Source organism: Python bivittatus, unplaced genomic scaffold (assembly GCF_059951505.1).
Source record: "Python bivittatus isolate LINGU-HERP-01145 unplaced genomic scaffold, Pbiv_v1 ctg000080_np1212, whole genome shotgun sequence".
Lineage (NCBI taxonomy): Eukaryota > Metazoa > Chordata > Lepidosauria > Squamata > Pythonidae > Python > Python bivittatus.
The window spans coordinates 6,697,225-6,715,677 of NW_028277035.1; the positions used below are offsets into that span (position 1 = coordinate 6,697,225).

Below are 18,453 nucleotides of genomic sequence, written 5' to 3' on the forward strand. Positions count from 1 at the left end.
CATTATATGTTGTTCACTCAGTATGAATAATTCCATGCAGGGCATGTGCCTCATTCCGTGAAGGTCTTGTTAGTTTTTCCTACCAGAGAATCCACATAACACGAGGACTGTGATAAATAGTTTCACTCAAGAAATGAGCAAGTCTTTTGCATTGTTGAAGCACATATAGCTGCCTATTACACCTATTTTTCAAAAGGCTCCAGCAGTGATGTCTTATCAGTTCGCTTGGTTTGCATCTACTTACTTTTGAAAAGTATCTAACTCCTCTGCTCTGTGACCAAAATAAAGGATATCAGAAATATCCTTGTCTCTACAATCTTGTATGTCTAAAGAGAAATGCATGGGATTGTGCTGCTTGAGTGGCAATAACCTAGCTTTTGTCTGAGTTTAAGACAATCATGATTTTTGAGGTATTCTTGAGACTTTTAAGCCTGTCTCATGGCATTACCAGTCAGCTGATTGCTTGATCTGAAACAAAATTACTTTCAAGAAAAGCTCTGAATTTTACATCAAGAAGGTTTAGTGACTGACATAAAATTTTACTTTCACAACAGATAAAATCGTAGGAAGGGGGTGTGTGTGTGGATTAGAGCCAACTTGACTGGATCTAAGATTCCATCTGGAGTTTTGCTTCATTACTTCCATCATTCTCAACAACATAATGCAATTATTGGACAAGATTGAATGTTCTCATCTTTGTCTTATATTTTGTTTATGCGTAATCATTCTGCACATGGTGTATTAGCAAAAACCAAATAGGAAAAGGATACCTTCAACTTGCTAAAATGAATAATGCACAGCAAGACAAACAGAAGAAAGATATTGGTCAGAAAGTGTATCATTACAGGGAATAAAGCATTGACAATTAATTTGAAGAACTATAAATTAAATAGCTCAAACTGAATTTCAGTGGAATTTTTATGACTGGGATAGAAGACAGCCAAGTGTGTTGATACTAGTTTTGTAGTTTTTCCCTACAAAAATACTCTTGTTCTCATATAGCTCCAAGTATATTTGGAATAATGGATGAGAAGGGGTTTTTTCCTTGGAGATGGGAAAAGAAGATTTTCACTAAAAGTAAGTATGGAAAGGTCCCCCCCCCCCGCTTTTCTATCAGTTTTGACAAGTACTGCTTGTTTTAAAAATGTTGCTTATGGCTAATGCATCCACTTTATTATTCCAGAGACTGAATTTCTTGAAATTTTGCAATAGTGCAAAGAACACTGTTTTTGGTTTGTTTGTTGTTTTGTTAGATTTAAAACCTTTGGTCCTGGAAACTTATTGCTCCCTAGCTAGGCCTCCTGGGGTTCAGTCTGATTAGCCTGATCTTGTCCTAGCTTTTTTTTTTTTTTTTTAAATCTGTCTTGCTCTTTTCTAGGTTTTGCCCTATTGACACGTGTGAGCATTCCAGGGATAGCTCAGTGATGCTGCATACAGATTCATTGTGCCAAATCATATTTACAGACTAATGTGTCATTGTCCAACATATGCATTTTAATTTCTGAGTTTAAATAGCAAACCTCATAGGCCATGGTGCTTAAAAAGTAAGCATGTATGGGAAAATCCTGGCTCATATGTCTCCTCCTAATGTCTACAAGCTAATACAAATTGATAGCTTTCAGTGCACAGCATTATTTAATACTGCTTTAAACTCTGCAATGGTTTCAAATGGTATTTGCCTATTTTGCTACCTTTTCCAAATAAAGTATGTAAGATACACAAACCAGTATCTCTGTGGTTAGGAATATTCAGTTGGTTTATTGACAATTGTTTCTCCTGCTGAGATCCTTCCCAAATGTCCTGGATTTTCTTATTAAATATCAGAAATCTTCACCAGAATTTTAGTTAAAGATCCACATCTTTCTCATTCACTCTCTCTACATATACATATACCTCTATCCTTTGTAAGCCTAGGAATTAAAAGTGTCACTTTGTCATAGGGGAAGAGAAGGAACTGGTATAGGAATTATTCTTCTACTACTGCCCCAAAACAGCTTCCCCCTGCAGAAATGGCACCCTCGTTCCAGCTGGATTCTAGATGGGGAGGAGGTAAGCAAGGATGGAGTCATCTAGGGGTGTCTGCAGGATGTGGTCAAAAAAGTTAAGATGGGTCCCCTTGTTTTTTATGTGTGTCTCAGTTTTTTGACCACACCCGATAGATATCCTTGAGGCCACCATTCCCAGCCTATTGGATTGACCGAGGTGGTAGAGCAGCAACTTTGTGTATGTCTTAGGCCTTGGAGAGACACTTGAAAGGCATTTGGAGGGAACATGGAGTATTGCACCTGAGCTGAATGTTAGACTTTAAACAACAACAAAATTACAAAAGCGGGATTGCTCTTTCCATGGCTCTTTGGTGCTGATGTTCTAATTCCATTGAACTAAGTTTGCTGACTCAAATAGTCAGGGAGCAGGGCTACTGTAGCTGGGCTGCAAACTTCCAGAGTTCCCCTAGATGGCAGCACACTTCTCCATGTGCCCTCTAGCTAAATAGTGGTGGTCTGGAGTGTTGCAGCCCAGATAGGGTAGCCCTATCATGCAACTTCTCTACAATCTGTTTTTCTTTCCGGTCTAAGATAAGAGTTATCTTAATTATGTAGATAGGGAAACTATTAGCAGATATTCAAGAGGAGTTGCTGAGGAAATGATCTAAATAAAGTGCTTTAAAATAATCCCAGATGGTTTTTTTTCTTTTTTTTTAAAAAAAAGAAGCTTTTCCTTTTCCCTTGTTTATTTAGTGAATTAGTTTTGTACCTTTTTCATTCTCAGTTGTTCTTTTTATTAGATTTGTAGTCTGCCGTCTATACAGCAGCTCAAGATGGCAAGATACGTAGCACTCGTGCTCCTTCTTATTTTTCCCCCACAGCAACAACCCTGTGAGGTAGGTTGGGCCTAGAGAGAGTGATGCTCCCTCAGTCACTCAGAGAGCATCTGTGGCTGAGGGTGGAGTAGAACCTGGGTCTCCTCTCTCCTAGCCCAACATGTATCATTTTATTGAACTTATGCTTATTATGGTATTGTGTTATGTTATTATGAACTTACACTATTGAATTATTTATCAATTGGTCCTCCAAATTCATAGGAATTTCTTAAACTGATGTTTCCTTAAATATTTCTTCCATATATTACCCATCATTGCCTATTTATACATTTGTTTTTATTTATGAATTAATACTTAAATTAAAACATTAAATTAACAAGATATATTTAGTACCAAATTATTAAAGGAAATACCATTACTAAAGACACTTTAGTCTTTTGGAGGAAAGCGGTAATTGGCTACTTTTTTAATTAAATAGAAAAAAAAGAGAGAAAATATATGCTTGGCAGACGGCTAAGATGGTGAGTAAAAGTTTACACAACAGAGGAGAAACAATATTTAAAGAATGAATATGGGACTATTAAGACTGTGCAACACACGCTATGATGCATACTTTAAATTTCAAGGGATGCAGGATGAAGCAGGATGAAATACGCAAGGCTCCCCTTTTTGGAATAGAAAATCAGAGCAACCTGATTTTAAAAGTTTAGGAAAAATACTGAAGTATGAATTTCCACAGCTGGTCTGGGTAGCTGATCTTGTAATTTAACAATGTAATTGATTTGAAAAAGCAAATGTAGACTTTTAAATGACAAAATAGACCTAATAGCCAATATCCCTTTACCAGAGAATAAACATAACTGAAACTGAGTGAAGTCCTAGTGATAGAAGACATATACAGGGAGAAATAATTAGAGAACTTGCAACTTATTTTAAGGCTGATTCTGAAAGATATTAATGTCTTCTGAATGATTTGTTTATAAAAATGCAGGATGCCCATGTGCCCAGTTATTCAATCCTAGAGATGTTTTGACATTTTTTCCAGTTTTCAACTGATGTGGACAATTATGAAGAAGTTCTGAGTACAAAACTACAAAATTTTGAATGCAGGGAAATTTGCATTCAATATTTTTGCATTAACAAAAATAAGAGAATTTAAGGAAATAATGGAAGATAAAGTTTTCATTCACGGGAAACTGTCCTAGTTTGGATTGGCACATGTCTTTATCTTCCAAACTTAATTTATATTTAGAGCTATTATTGAGAGTTATTAAACGTAATCTAGAGATTAAGAAAGTAATTTTTTTCTGGTTACACAAATTATATCACATACACACATATTTCTTTGGAAGAAATACTGAAATGTATGAATGAGTTGTCATAAATGGAGCATTACCTAAACTAAATTATTTTCACTGAAGTCTAAGCAAGAAAGAATCAACAGTGATTAAAACAGATTTTCCAGTCAAGGATTTCCCCCCTCCCTTTCTTACTCTCTTAAAGATTTATAAAACTTAAATTAAATTAAAATGAAATGGGATTTAAAATGAAAAAGAGATGGATGAATGTCAAAACAAAAGCTACAGCTTAGCAGGGATTGCCATAGTTTATATCAGTACCTTACCAAATACATTTACATTTTTATAGCTTATCCATATAGAAAAATAGTAATAATGGGAGATTTGTAAAGTTCTATTACTGTGTTTTATGGGAAAGTGACAAATACAAGATTTCTAAACTGTAAGAAGGCAGCAAGGAGTGGTTTGATATCGCCTGATTTCTGGTGGTCCTAGGCAGAGAAATGCTAGGGGGGTAGGAAGAGAGTCTGCATTGGAGGAACTGCTACTTTGAAGATGTCAGCCAGGACAGAAAAATGGGATGGGAAAGAGGAAAGGTTGGAATCCTTTGAACCCAAGCATCAGAACCTACACACGTACACTCTATAACAAAGTAGTGGTGTGTTACCCAAAGATTTTGGACCATTTTGGATAAATATAGAGGACATGTGTCTTAATCCAATGTATTTGCTATATGTTGCCCTTAATTCAGAGATTGCTAAATATGAATATCCTGCAACTTTTGCCTGCTGGGTCCAGATATAATAAAATTTAAAATTCATATTTTAAATTTTAAGGTTGGTTTGAAGAAGGGCATATAAGCAATACCTTTCACTAAGCATGGGAGAAAATTTGATTTATTGAGAGGGGTTTTCTGGAGCTGTTTTTACTAACTAGTGAAAAGCAAAAACACAGTTTCAGGTTTCTCTTTCCAAAGCTAGCTATCAAGACTTCTAAAGCTATGGACGATCCACTATCTTACAACCCAGACAGCAGCAGTATTGTTCTCTGAGAAATCTTAGATAAGGAATCATAGGAATGATACCTGCAGCAAATTAATGGGTATTAATAATTATGCAGTATTAATACAACAGCTTTGGAACCAGATAAAACCAAAAGGAACTCCACTTGTAGATTGCAGCTTTCCTGACTTTATTCCCCTACTTGATAGTAACCCACAAGGAAGCATTTTTGTGGGTTGATGGATCCTCTAGAATGGCAACAGATATGAAAGATAGGAAGTTGCAATAGATTGAAGAAATCAAAGAAATTCAGCAAGGCTGTTTTTCCATTTACACAGAACACATCTTGGCTTAGGCAGTACGTAGAGCTCTCAGAGGAAAAATGAATTAAAATGTGAAAACAACAACAACAACAACATGTAATAGCTCAGACTGAAATTATACGGATGATATGCTTGTTCCACACCAAGCAATTTCTGGTCTTAAATTAAGATCGCTTTTCATTAATTTTACTTTAGATTCCTATGTTTTCAGTATTGTTTCAAGGAGCTGTGGCACCAAAAGGGAAGGAGATAATTGTTGCTTTTCCCCCATAGTGGCAGCAAAAAAAAAAAAAAAAAAAATGCAAATATTTCAAAAGAAAAGACACTGAAGCAAGAGGACGATACTACAAACATTGGGACTTACTGAATAAAATTATTTGGTACATTCATACAAGATATGGCAACCCATTACAAATAGTTCTGAAGAAGAATGGAGATTTCTGAACATCAAAATAAAGGTTTTTATCTTCCCCATCTTCTCCATTTTGTAAGTGGTGATGACTCTATTGCTCATGGTAAATTTATTCCTGATGATCTGATTATGGATGTTTGTAATTTCTACACTAATGGTCATGGACAATATTTATGTTCAGAATATCAAATGTTTAAAGATTTTGAATGATGGATTAATAATGGTTATGTGCTGATCTGTTACAACTTTTTATGTATCTCAAATTATATACATACATATATATGTTTATATTTTAATTTAATAAAAAAATAAAAAATGAGATAAGTACTTATTAAAGGAGGAATGTACCTTTAAAGCAGAAAATTGATGAGGCCATGGAGGCTCCCCTCCAACTTACACTCAATTAAAGACCTCTTATTTTTACATTTTCTTCTTTTTCCATTTTGAAATCCTTTCCAAGGAGACTGCCCACCACAAAATAAGTCATGTTACTTCAGGTCTGCTGCATGTGTCTTTAAAACTGAGAAAACAAGAGGAATAAATAAACTTAAAACAAAGAGAGGAAAATATTCAGGGAAATGCTGGAAGATTATTTCAGTTTTGAAAAAATATAGTAAAAGGTTGCTGATCTGTTGATGCTTCTGAGTAAGATGACTTGGACAAAAAAACAACAGTAAAACTGTTCATATATATGATAAGCATGAAGGGCAAAGGTTCCCTAGGAGCATTGTATGCGATCTACAAATATGCCCATAACAGAGTCATATAGTTTGATAAGCCTGTTAGGGCTAATACTGACAGGTTTGGGCAATGTACAGTTGTCTTGCATAGAGAATCTCCCCCGGAAGAGGTTGGGATGGACAACGAGCAGCTATTGCTTAGCTACATTTCCTGGGGCTGGATTTGCTTATGAAGCAGAGGAAGGAACTTGTGTTGGAGATGAAGGGTTGTTTGTTTTGAGTGTAGCAGGGAGAAGAAATAATTATTTGGTGAATCCATTGATGATGATAAGATAAATTATGTCCTGGGAAAAATGACTCCAGTTCTTTTCTCACTCTCTGGATTATTCCAGAGCATTCTGAAATGGTCTTTTAATTCTTTCCATGGAAATTACTTGTGGTGGGTTGCCTCCCCATTCTTAAGGCTTACTTTGATCACCACTGTTGTAAGTGCAGATCCATAGTGCTGTTCAAGTTGAGATCAGTAACATCTAAGAAATCAATGTTGAAGATGCTGGGCCCTGTAGTGGTAAGGGAACCAAAACCATTGGCTGAGCTTGGTGGTGTGAGGTCCAGCCATTCCATTGTTTCCCAAGGAGACTCTGTGAAGCTCATGTGCAAACCAGATCCTTCACCAGATGAGGGAGACAACTGAGTCTCCATGGGCGAGAGGGGAGTTGGCAGGATCTCATGGGGTGAAACTAGTTCATCGGCAGCCTTGCTAGAAAATCCTTCCATCGCTCCATCAAAGTGAGGTTCCTCAGTACCCAGTTTCAGGAGGGTGACTTCACCTGACCGCCCAAGAGGACTGTGAGAATTTAACAAGATTTCCAAATGACTATCATTGCTAGAGCAGCGTTCAAAGGAGAGCTGATTTGAGGTGTTTTGCTCAAATGAAGTGGATGCCTTTAGTAACAAGGGTGTTCCAGAAGTCCCTGAAGACACTGTTATCTGAGGTACCTTCTGAAGACAAGGGCGGTCCTCTTTAGCATTTGCAGGCATTTCTGTTTGCAAACCAAATATGATAAGTCAAGAGCAAACCACTTTTGGTCTACTTCCAATGTTAAGTGAGTACACTTCTGCTTGTGCAACAGGACTTCCCAACAGCATCTGCCATTGCAATGACACATTCCAACCTTTTGTTTTGGCTGAATAAAACCTTACTTGATGCTATGCTAGCTCAAATAGGTACAGAAGGGATGGTGAGAGGAACATGTAGATCATATAAAATGCCTGCAATTGAAAGTAGTGATGAAGTTGTGTTAATACAAGACAAAGTTGTTATAAGTGGTGTTTGTAATGCCTGTCTAGTATCAACAAAAAAAGCTGATGTAAAGAATTATTAGAATAAGGATTGATCATACAGGGACGTGTACACGTGCTTGAGCATGCAAAGGGTAAGAGATTGTTAAAGCATTGTAAATTAGGCATGAAGGTAGGAAAGTTGTGTACATGATGCACTGAAGCAGACAGAAGCTAGTGAGGAAAAGCACTGACAAAATGTGATTGTGGAGTCTAGCATTTTGTGGGTTCTCTCCCAAAATGCCTGCTACTGAGAGAGAGGCTTGCACATCCACATCATGGTTGACATGGTGAGCATCACAAAATGCTCCCAACAGAAGGCAAACAAGAAAATGCTTCCTGTCCTCCCCACAAGATGCTCCCACCTGCAACGCCTTGTCTCTGTCTTGGGGCTGTGTTTTCCTTTGGGGCACATGTCCAAGCAAAGCATTGGGCAGCAGTTACCCACCTTTTGTCTAATTCTCTACGAAAATCTAGGGGTCCTGCACAAATGCCTACTTTTCTTTTTTTTTTTAATAATTCTTTTAAAAAATCAGATGCCCTAGAGTAGGGAGCTTGTTGTGGACCAAAGGAAAAACCAAGAGACACACAGGTGCCCATGCACATGACAATGCCTGCTCGTGATTTTCAGAGAGCTTGATGACTCTTCCTTTGCCCTTTGTAGCATCTTCTCTCTTGGTCTATAAACATAGTGCCAGCCCTTACCTCGTTGGCTTGTTTTTTCCCTGACTTTATTCAGCATTATTTTTATTCTTGTGTACAGATTCTCAATTTTGCCTGGACTATTTTTTTTGTTGCTGTATGTGTTCTTTGTGTTTCTAATAATGTTTTGGGTGTCACTGATTTCAAAACCCCTTATTCAATCTTGGAAAGGCAAGATACAAATTGACAAGACAAACCACAACAGTTTCTATGACCAATTCCTGGGAGTTGCTGACAGTAGCTAAGCATCCAGAATTGCTTCTTCTTCTTAAATAACCACTTCATGTGAATGTGGCAGAAAGTAGCAGTTTTCTTTAATGGCCAATGGCCATGGCCATGGCTGTAACTAGTAGGCATAAGTTGGAAGTGCTTGGACTGAGTACTGCTTAGGATAATTAACTAGGCAACAGTTATTTTAGGCATTGCTTCAGGAAGTGGATAGAATCCGCAATGGATTACAGTCCCCATATCTGACAAGCACAGAATATCTGCTGTGGGTAGCCTGAAGTTTTAATCTTGTTTTGCTAGGTTAGAACCAAGAGCCTCATTCTACTGGCATCACCTACCTCCAGTTTCAATAAGCACATCTAACAGTTCATCCATCTGCTGACTTTGAGTCATTTGCTGCAGCAAGAAAAGAAGCAGAAGAAATTTGAAAGTGAGGATTGGACCACATATTATTATTGTATAAAATCACTCTTAAGTGATAGAGATACAGTGGTTCTCTGGTGTTTGCACTGATACTTAAAAAGCTCAATCCCGTTTGATGTAATAAGGTAACACCCCACAAATGTCAGCAGTTTTGGGTGCACAGAGCACACAGGTAAGCAACCTGTGACCCCAAGGCTGCAGGTGGTTCCCTGTGTGCCACCATGTTATGATCTTGGAGCCACAACTGAGCATAGTTGCTAAAAACTGGCAGCACCATTTTGACTTGGAGACCACATGAACAATGTAATGTCAACCCTAAAAGGGTTAAAAAATAAGGAACTCCTCCAAACTCCAGGGGCACCAGTATGCATGATTTGGTCTCACCCTCCCTACAATCCTCAGCCAACCCTATGAATGCTAAAATGTTGTTCCCCCAAATCTTGCCCACCTGACCCAGTGGGTTAACATTCCCCAATGTGCATTATTTAATGTCACATTTTTCAAGTATCAAACTGGAATGAAAACCTCTCACTTGATTCATTGAGATATTCAACCTCATCCTTATCCTATTTACTAAGAAGTAAATTCTACATATTTATAGTGCTTACTTGGTTGGGTTTGAAACCTCTCTGCTACGAAGGAAGGAAGGAAGGAAGGAAGGAAGGAAGGAAGGAAGGAAGGAAGGAAGGAAGGAAGGAAGGAAGGAAGGAAGGAAGGAAGGAAGGAAGGAAGGAAGGAAGGAAGGAAGATCTACATGACCCAAGTAAATGCAATCCAGGGTTGTTTTCACCTCTAATAAAAATATTGGCTTAATTCTTTCTTTTGTATTTTTTTTTAATTCTGTAAACTGCAATGTCATGCTATGACAAGCTGGATAAAAATCAGCTAGATAACTAGTTATCAGCATTAGAGCCAGAGGTTTGGAAGCTAGCTGAAATAAGAAGCCTTGAAGGACTGCAAAAGAATGAATCAAACTTTATGTACTTCATTGACCAAATAAATTAAAGCTAGTTATCTTGTAACTCCAGAGGAAGAATCACTTTTCCTTTTGTAAACTCCCTGCTAGCCCAGATTGAATTAGTGTAACCTGAGCATGTTACATCAATACACAGTGTCTCAAATCCTTCAGGTTTATCATTCATAGATTTTTTTTTTTTCTGGACCATGTAGATCAGGGGTTCTTAACCTGGGATTTACGGATCCCTTGGAGCTCATGGTTGGATTTCAGGGAGTCCGTTATAGTGAATGGGAAAAAATTGCAATTTTATTTTCACTAACCTCTAACTGAAATTTAGTTTTTCATTCAATAATGTAATTTATGGCCTCTAGACTCCACAAATGTTTGTTAACTTCAAGAAATCTCACTAGCTAAAATTATTAAAACCTAAAAAAGGGTATTATCTTATTAATTTAATGGTTTAATAAAGAAGGACATATTGCTATATATTTGTTATTTTTAATATTTTGATAATTATATTTGAGCATAATTTGTTTCCTTTTTATTACACTCTAAATCTATGTATTTTATTTTATGCATTCAAAATAAAAGGAGTCCATAGGTTTCTGAAACAGATTGTGTTTTGTGCTGAAATCTGCAAGGCACTACCCAATAGTAAAAACCCAAGCCCAGCCCTAAATATATCACCCTGGACCATTACCTGTTTCACAGCATCAGCATAAGGTGGAGGCTGTTTCCCCTCTGGGAGAGTGGCGCTGGACTTACAAAAGCTGGCAGACAGAATGGAATATTTTGGGCCTCCTTGTGTCGGCACCTACATGGAAGGAAAACCAACTGCAGGAATCCAGTCAAACCCTGTGCTCCTCTGCAGCTGCATCCAAAGTCCTCTAAGCTAAAACATCTTACATATGGGTGTAAATCAGTAGCTCAACGCAACCCCAAGGAAAGAAAAAAAATGAACCCAGCTCTTGCCGAAAATAGTTTTGCCACGCGGATACAGTCCTACTGAAGTGATGTAAAGGAAACTCTGCTTAGTTTTCACCCTCACATAATCCATAAAACTAACTCCATTTCTAAATGATTCAAGGAAGACATTCAATAATGGGGTTCTACTCAGCGTTGAGACAATGCCTGGAACCAATCTTACCAGTTTAAAAATATCTGCACTGGCTCCCAATTTATTTTCAGTCTGAACTCAGTGCCATGTTTACATTTTGAAGCCCCAAACAACCTGGGATCTGGCTATCTTGAGAGGTTTTGTATATAGCTGTCCAAGTATTACAAGTATATCTAAGTGTCTGTTTCTTTACATCCAACATCACTGGAAATAGTGATGGTGGTTATGGTACCCTGACTAGAACTCTTCCTCCAGGAATACTTCCTGCTCAGTCCTTTTAAAACATGATTCTTATTACTGGATTGCCTGTGCTGACTATTTTAAGGCTGATGAGTAAAATAGCACAAGCAAAACATATGTACTTCCTTACCAGAGCTGTACACAAATGGCGGCTGGGTTGTGGAGAACTGCTGCGTCCTTCTCCCTGATGGCTAGGAGACACGGAGAGAAGGTAATGGCTGTTTGGTGAGGGTGGAAGGCTGATATGTTGAGGACTCTTTGCTGCCTCTAGTGGAGAATGCTGAGGAGAGCACTGTGGGCTTAGGAATGTGGAGGACAGTATGCCATTTTGTCCAGAAGGTTCCATGCAATGGCTATTTACAAGATGCGGCATCTGAGGTGTCCCACAGTTACTCAATGCCTCAGAGTTGCTAGCCTTACCTTTCAAGGCAGCTTGCTTAGAGGCAAATGGGCAGCTGGACACTGAGTTCTCTTGCTTGACTGGAAAACCAAACACACGTGCTGGGGGCTTCTTCTCTTCCAGTCCATGGCTTCTTTTGCGCTTCTGGAGCTGCATTCGCAACTCTTCCACTTGCCTCTGCTCTTGCTGCAATTTCCAAGTCAGCTCATTGATGACTTTCTGTTTTTCCACCAGCATTTTGTCTTTTTCTGTGTCAACCCTTTCAACATCATGCTGGATGCCAGCTCCATTAATGCTTCCCACCAGATTTTCCTCACAACCACCTTGCACAGGTGAAGAGTGCAAGACAAACTGTGGGGAAGACATTGGTCCTTCATTGAAACTGTCTGGTAAGGAGCCATTCACTGAAAGATCAGAGGAAGCTGGAGAGATGGGTGGAGTAGAACTAGTGCTGCCAAAATGGTAAAAGCCATTGGATAACAGACTGGTAGAAGACTGTGACGGATAGCTGGAGAGAGAGCTTGTTGGAGTGACTGGGAAAGTGACAGTGGTTATTTCATTGAAAGAAGCCACTGAATTCCCACTGCACTCTTGAAAAGGTCTAAGACGTTCCATCAAGGCTGTTTTTGTACCTGATACAGGAAGTCCCCTTATTCGGAGTTGCTGCCTTAATTCTGACACCTGTGATAAAATGGTTTAGTTAGTGTCAGCATCATTTTTTACTTTATTGCATGTTTATTGTTGAAAAAGAAACTTCTTTTAATCAAACTGTTTTAGCCAAACAAAAGCTAAATCTAAGATCATTTGTTCTGACAAAGAGGTCTTGTTATAATCTACACTTCAGAGAGATTGCTATTAGCTGTTAACTCCAAATTAGGATACTTTGTACACCATTAATTGTCATTTCTAATGGGGTTCTATAACCTTGGAATTATTTGGAATACTCAATATCCAAATCATAAAGTTTATGGTAATGAGTCTGGTCAAGATTAAATGCCTTTATCATATCGACTTTTGTCTAAATTCAGCCTGTGTTCTTATTCATTTATGTCAGACTTTATTAGAACAGGATTCCAATCAGTTGCACAATGCAGAGTTTCTAGATAGAAATCAATCGATCTATCTAAAAGCAAATCAGAGTGTGGAACAAAGAAATCATGTGAAGGTAGTTTAGCTCAGATAGCCAGAATTCAGATGGGTTCTAAAACTGCAAAGATCCAGAGTCAAAATCAGGTGTACCTATTCCTGGAATCACATATAAGCCTGGGAAAAGTTGTGGTATCTTTAAGTAGTTGCTTACATGCAACCTGCATGTCCATATTTGTGCCAAGTCACATTTTCCCCTTCAAATCCACATCATTGCACGGTCCTAATTGTCATAACTAGTATCTTAGCTTAGACACAAAATCAACAATTTGTCAAATATTGCAGGTTAAAGTGTTGCAATTTTAATTTTGAAAATAACAGTAGCTTCAACTAGGTGTTGCACTAATTGGGAAGGCTAGTTCAAATTGGTTAAATTGCTAGTGTCAGCAAACAATACATTTGTAAGACTGAGCTCATATAATGCATCAAGCCATAATGTGATCTGTTGGTTTTGGCCTAGCATAGCAGTGTGTAATGATTAAAGGGTCGGGGGCCTCAATTCTCCCCTTTCCAAGAGCCTCAGAAGGTAATCTCAATGGAGTGACAGTGGAAATGTTTGTCCCTCTTTTTGCAGTTTTTAGGGTGGGAAGAAGGCCACTGAGAACAGTCAAAACTATCTCAATTCCACTTTAAGCACCCCTCCCCCAATACCTCAAAACTTGTATCTGGGGGTGTTAAGGGTGAGAAGGAAATGGGTTGCTGCTCAGAAGCTTCCAGTTTCCACTCCTACACTTTAAAACGCAGGGGGGAAACGTCCCCTTCAAGGACTGAAATTGATTCCCAATGTGATAATTTTGGAGATTGCTCCTTAGAGTGGGAATGGCCTCTCTAACAAGACATTAAAAAAAAAAAAAACTGCCATTTTGCTACCCTGTTTCAGCAACATGACTTGGGGTACTTGTGTGTGTATTGGGATGATGTCTGTTTGGCTGTGGGTCACGTGCCTGTGATTTAACACTCTGGTATATACAGAAAGTCAGAGTTTATGGTTTAGCCTTTGTGCAAACCCAGTCCACTGTGATGGATTCAATAAATCATGATAAAACAATCTATAACTTGCCTTGTCTTTTAACTTAGTTACTCCTAACACTACACATAATACTCACTTTAAGGTCATCCAGATTGGATGGGAGAGGACCTGGTTTGAGAGAAGAAATGCAAGATGGCCCAGAAAAGGTTCCCTTCACTGGAGAAAGAGGGTTATTGGTGACTGTCGTAGGGGAAGAGCTTGAGATTTTAGGCATTTGCTCATTTGGTTGCCTAAAAAAACAGGAGCAAAATTTGTTACTGTGATTTCCTCTTTTGTTTTTAATATCAATGTCAACTGTCAATGTGCCAATTTTGATCCTAGTTTTATCATGCGTTCACCATCATTTTTTAGATTTCAGTACAAAATAATAGCACTTTTGCAGAATTTCAAAATGAGAGATGCTGGGTAGGCTTTGGTCCAGTACAGGCGTGTAGCGCTCACCTTAAAAGGCTTATTTCAAGGTCTTTGCGTTAGAGAAGAATCCCTAGTTTAGCAGCCCAACTCCTAAGCCCCAAACTCTTCTCATTTCCCCTAGCAAGGGCTGTAAAACACACTGGATGTATACTGACCTTTCATTCCCAGCACACAAGCTGCACACGCAGCAGACTCAGTAGGAATATTTGAAACACGCAAGTCTAATATTCAAAGGTGACTAATCCACTACCTCATCAAAACGTGGCAACAAATCACAGGTCTGTAACAAAATGGGTCACCTGGGAAGACAGAACACATTTCCACGAGCAACTCACTTCAGCTGAGAGGAATGGGATCCAGGGTAATTGAACTGCTGCTGGTGCCGATGCTGCTGTTGCTGGCTAAGGATCTGGAGCTGCAGGAAGAGCTGCTGTTGCTGCAGAAGCCTGGCGTAGGCTGAGTCCATGGGAGGAGGAGACTTCTCTGCTTTCTGGTCTGGGGGAATGTACTGGTGATACTTCAGCTTCTTCACTTTGGGCTTCATCTCCTTAGGTTTTTTGTGGCGATTCTTGCCATCACTTGAGGATTTTGACTGTTTGTTCCGTAACAAAAAACAAACAAACAAAAAAAACTCAGAAAGGTCAGTTAGAACTTTTGACAGTCATTTCGATGGGCCTATCTATTAACCCATTTCTCAGTAAGTCTGAATTCTCTGTGAGGACTGCCACTGATTTTCAGGGCCCTCAAAAGCCTTCGGTCTTCAAAATGATGGGTGAGGAATATAAGAGGGACCTTACCAAAAGTCACTCTTCCTCCTTTTGTATGCAGCTCGGAGTATAAAACAATTGGCACCAGTTTTGAAGACCATGCTCACATGGTATTAGGTAAACGTTCCTTTCAAATATTCTGATCTTCCACCTGCTGCCATTTAAGAAGACATGGTAAATGACCACATTCAAAATGGCACAGGACCCTTGTATTTTGGTGCAGGTATTTCGCATAGCATTTCAAAATCAAAGTACCCTTAAATAGCCAAATTTGAGTTTTCTAACTTAAATCCGTCAGCCTCATGAATGAGAGCAGGGCAAAAAGGACGCATCTATACTAACTGTCATCTCTGCCTTTCTGATTAATTAATTCTGATTAAATAATTAATATGCCCTAGTACCCATATTTGTGTGCAGCTTTTTTAGAAAGATTCCAGTTACTCTTAGCACTTGGTCTTCCAGAGAAGCACTATTTATGGTCTAGTTGGGGAACACTTGTTACCCTCCCTTCTCCCCCCCCCCTTTTTTTGCCTGAATTATGAAAGATAGTATCATACCTTTACAGACGTAGTAATAGGGATAGGAGATGTCTGCTGCCCATTTAGCTGTTTTGGACTTTCCGGGTGGCTATTTTGCAGAGATGACGAATCAGCCGTATCGTTTTCAGAACTATGGGAATGACCCTGAAACCAGAAAACCACTGAAAATACATATGGCATAATTGGATAGTTTCATGAAGATTAGCGCAGGCAGGCAATTTACAAAGACATATATAAATGAGCTATACTAATTGGATTTACAACTGGTTATCTTGGCTTTGTCCCATCCTTTCTTATAATAAGGGCTGAATCCACATGTTATCTGATCTCCTTGAGAGGTCACTTCCATTTGGTGACTTTCCATGCAGCATATCACATGGATTATGTGTCAGTTTAGAAACTCTCTGTACAGTTAGGAAGACCTCCGTGGTGAGTCATGGCAAAAGTAGCCTTCCATCAAAATGAGGCTATAAGTAGAGAAGCCTGGAACTCAGGTAGACCTAAGAAGATAGGCATGACAAGCTGTGAGAGGGATGAGCTATTTTCTGGAAGTCTGACCATCTTTTAGCTTTCACATGGATAGGTAAATCTAGGCTGCCAAGTGATAAATAGAAACTCTTTGGTAATATGCAATTCACATATTGCATATTACAAGTGTATGTGAAAACAACATTTTTTGGTTTTCACCATAATCAATCCATACCTTTTGCAGGTGACTCTGGACGGCCTGTTATACTGTTGCTATATCACTAAGACCAATCACATTTATCGGGCTGGTGTTATTAGGAAACCAAATGGATGATCATTGGGCTCCTTGCCATAAGTGCTTGGAAAATGGAGATGCCCCATGCCAAGTACACTGTGTAACAAAGCTGTTGGAATGAAGAAGAGCAGCCCTAGCCAAGAATATGTCGTGTTCAGGTTAACAGTGGCTTGGGATCCTTTGCAGGACACCCCCATGTTTTATGTAACCACTAAAGGCTGACCTTATAGATGACTTCCTCCATAGGCTGCAGCACCCTTAGAGAATATTGACATGTTCTTCTTTTTACCCATACCTTGATCGTATTCTGCCCAAGAAGGAACAAATTATTCCTCTTCTGAGGGTTAGAATCAATTAGCTAATTCTGAATGCTCTTTTAGAAATGAAGGCAAACTAGCAATGGGGCTGATGAGATCCCTACTATACTGGTGGTAGTGTAACTTTTTTCCCAGACCAGACCTAGAGAGTAGTGATGGGAAGAATGGCTATCATTTTTATATAGATATTGGCTGTGCACAGCACTAAATGAAGGTAAGATCTCCTTTGAGTTAAGCTCTACTCTTGGTGACTCCATGGGCATTTCTGTGTAGTTTTCCTAGCAGTAATATGGAAGTAGTTTGTCATTGCTTTTTTCCAGGATGTTTTTCCACTTCTCAGTCATCAACATCTCTGACATCCCCTGACAGTCTCCCATCTGAATATTAACCAGATCTTCCTTAGTTCTTTGAGATCAGCCAAGACTGTCAGCAAGGGCATCAGCTATAGATTAATTTGAGATGACTGGCCAGTAATTCAGAAAAATGGGCAAAACAGCTTCTCACGTAAGCAGAAGTTATACAGCATACAATCTAATTAATCCTCTCAGTGATTTGGTAAATTGAATGGGATTTTGGTTTGCCTTCTACCGAGTGAGACAAATCCCAAACTGTGATATGATTGAACATAATACTCATAGCTCTCTGCCGTCTATCCTCCAAATTGCAGTAGCTGATAGAAATATCTAAGAAAGTATCTAAGAACAGCCTTGCTACATCAGATCAAAGGATTTTTTAGTCCAGCAAGTACAAGTAGCAGTCATTCTGACCAGTAATCCATGATAGGCTTGTGTTGCATAACGGTCTACTAACCCTGAATACTTAGCTAAACAGAAACTGGTAGTATAGCTAAAATTCCAATATGAAAGATGATTATTTGACCTAGTACATGCTAGGACCTATATACCAAAATCAAAGCAAAGCAAAGTTATAGAAGTCATATATCAACCTAACAGACTACCTTGCAACTGTTATATACTTTACAGCCAACTTCATGGAACTTTCTTCTGAGCAAACCTATTTAATTTAATTTTGGGCTTTTAGGCTGTCTCTAACCCAGAGACAGTAGAAAGCTGGAGCTACAAATTACAGTTCATCCTCACACTAAATTAGAGAGGGAGAAATATTGCCTACTGTTTGCACACCTTGGATACTAAAATATATAATAAATAACAAAACAATGAAATTAGCATCATGACCATCTTGACAACATTTTCAAAGAGATGAGAGACAGGAACCTCAGGAAAGTGTAATGGAAAGCTAATAGCCATATACTTTTAACTCAGACGTTTCTGCATTGTGACTCTAACCATGTGGCGGACTGATCATCCCAAGGCTCTGTAATCACAGAGAAAGGGACAGTGAGATCACCCTAGACTCATTACGCTGCCAAAGCCTAGAGCGTTCTACATCATCAGCACTATCACATTGTACAAAACTGTCTACAGATTGGGCCAAACAATCCCCAGCTTACTTTTTGTTAAGTCAGATATGTTCCAGTTTTTTCCCCCAAATTTGGAAAGAATTCTGATAATT

At 38.7% G+C, this 18,453-nt stretch overlaps 1 protein-coding gene across 8 annotated transcripts in view; it reads right to left on the reverse strand.

The window, feature by feature from the left end:
• MYOCD (myocardin) overlaps positions 1 to 18,453 on the reverse strand; it is a 181,468-nt gene that overhangs the window by 61,163 nt on the left and 101,852 nt on the right. For 6 of the 8 annotated variants that reach the window (XM_088133439.1, XM_007422850.4, XM_025163129.2 and 3 more), the window contains 7 exons: positions 15,859 to 15,984; positions 14,870 to 15,126; positions 14,197 to 14,350; positions 11,675 to 12,625; positions 10,888 to 11,001; positions 9,145 to 9,202; positions 5,771 to 7,578 (listed from right to left, as the gene is read on the reverse strand). In XM_088133439.1, the coding sequence (XP_087989565.1) occupies positions 7,010 to 7,578; positions 9,145 to 9,202; positions 10,888 to 11,001; positions 11,675 to 12,625; positions 14,197 to 14,350; positions 14,870 to 15,126; positions 15,859 to 15,984 (2,229 nt within the window). In that variant the 3' untranslated portion in view covers positions 5,771 to 7,009. Of the gene's footprint in view, positions 1 to 5,770; positions 7,808 to 9,144; positions 9,203 to 10,887; positions 11,002 to 11,674; positions 12,626 to 14,196; positions 14,351 to 14,869; positions 15,127 to 15,858; positions 15,985 to 18,453 lie in introns of those variants that run through there. The other 2 variants (XM_088133442.1, XM_088133441.1) reach the window with 2 other exon arrangements.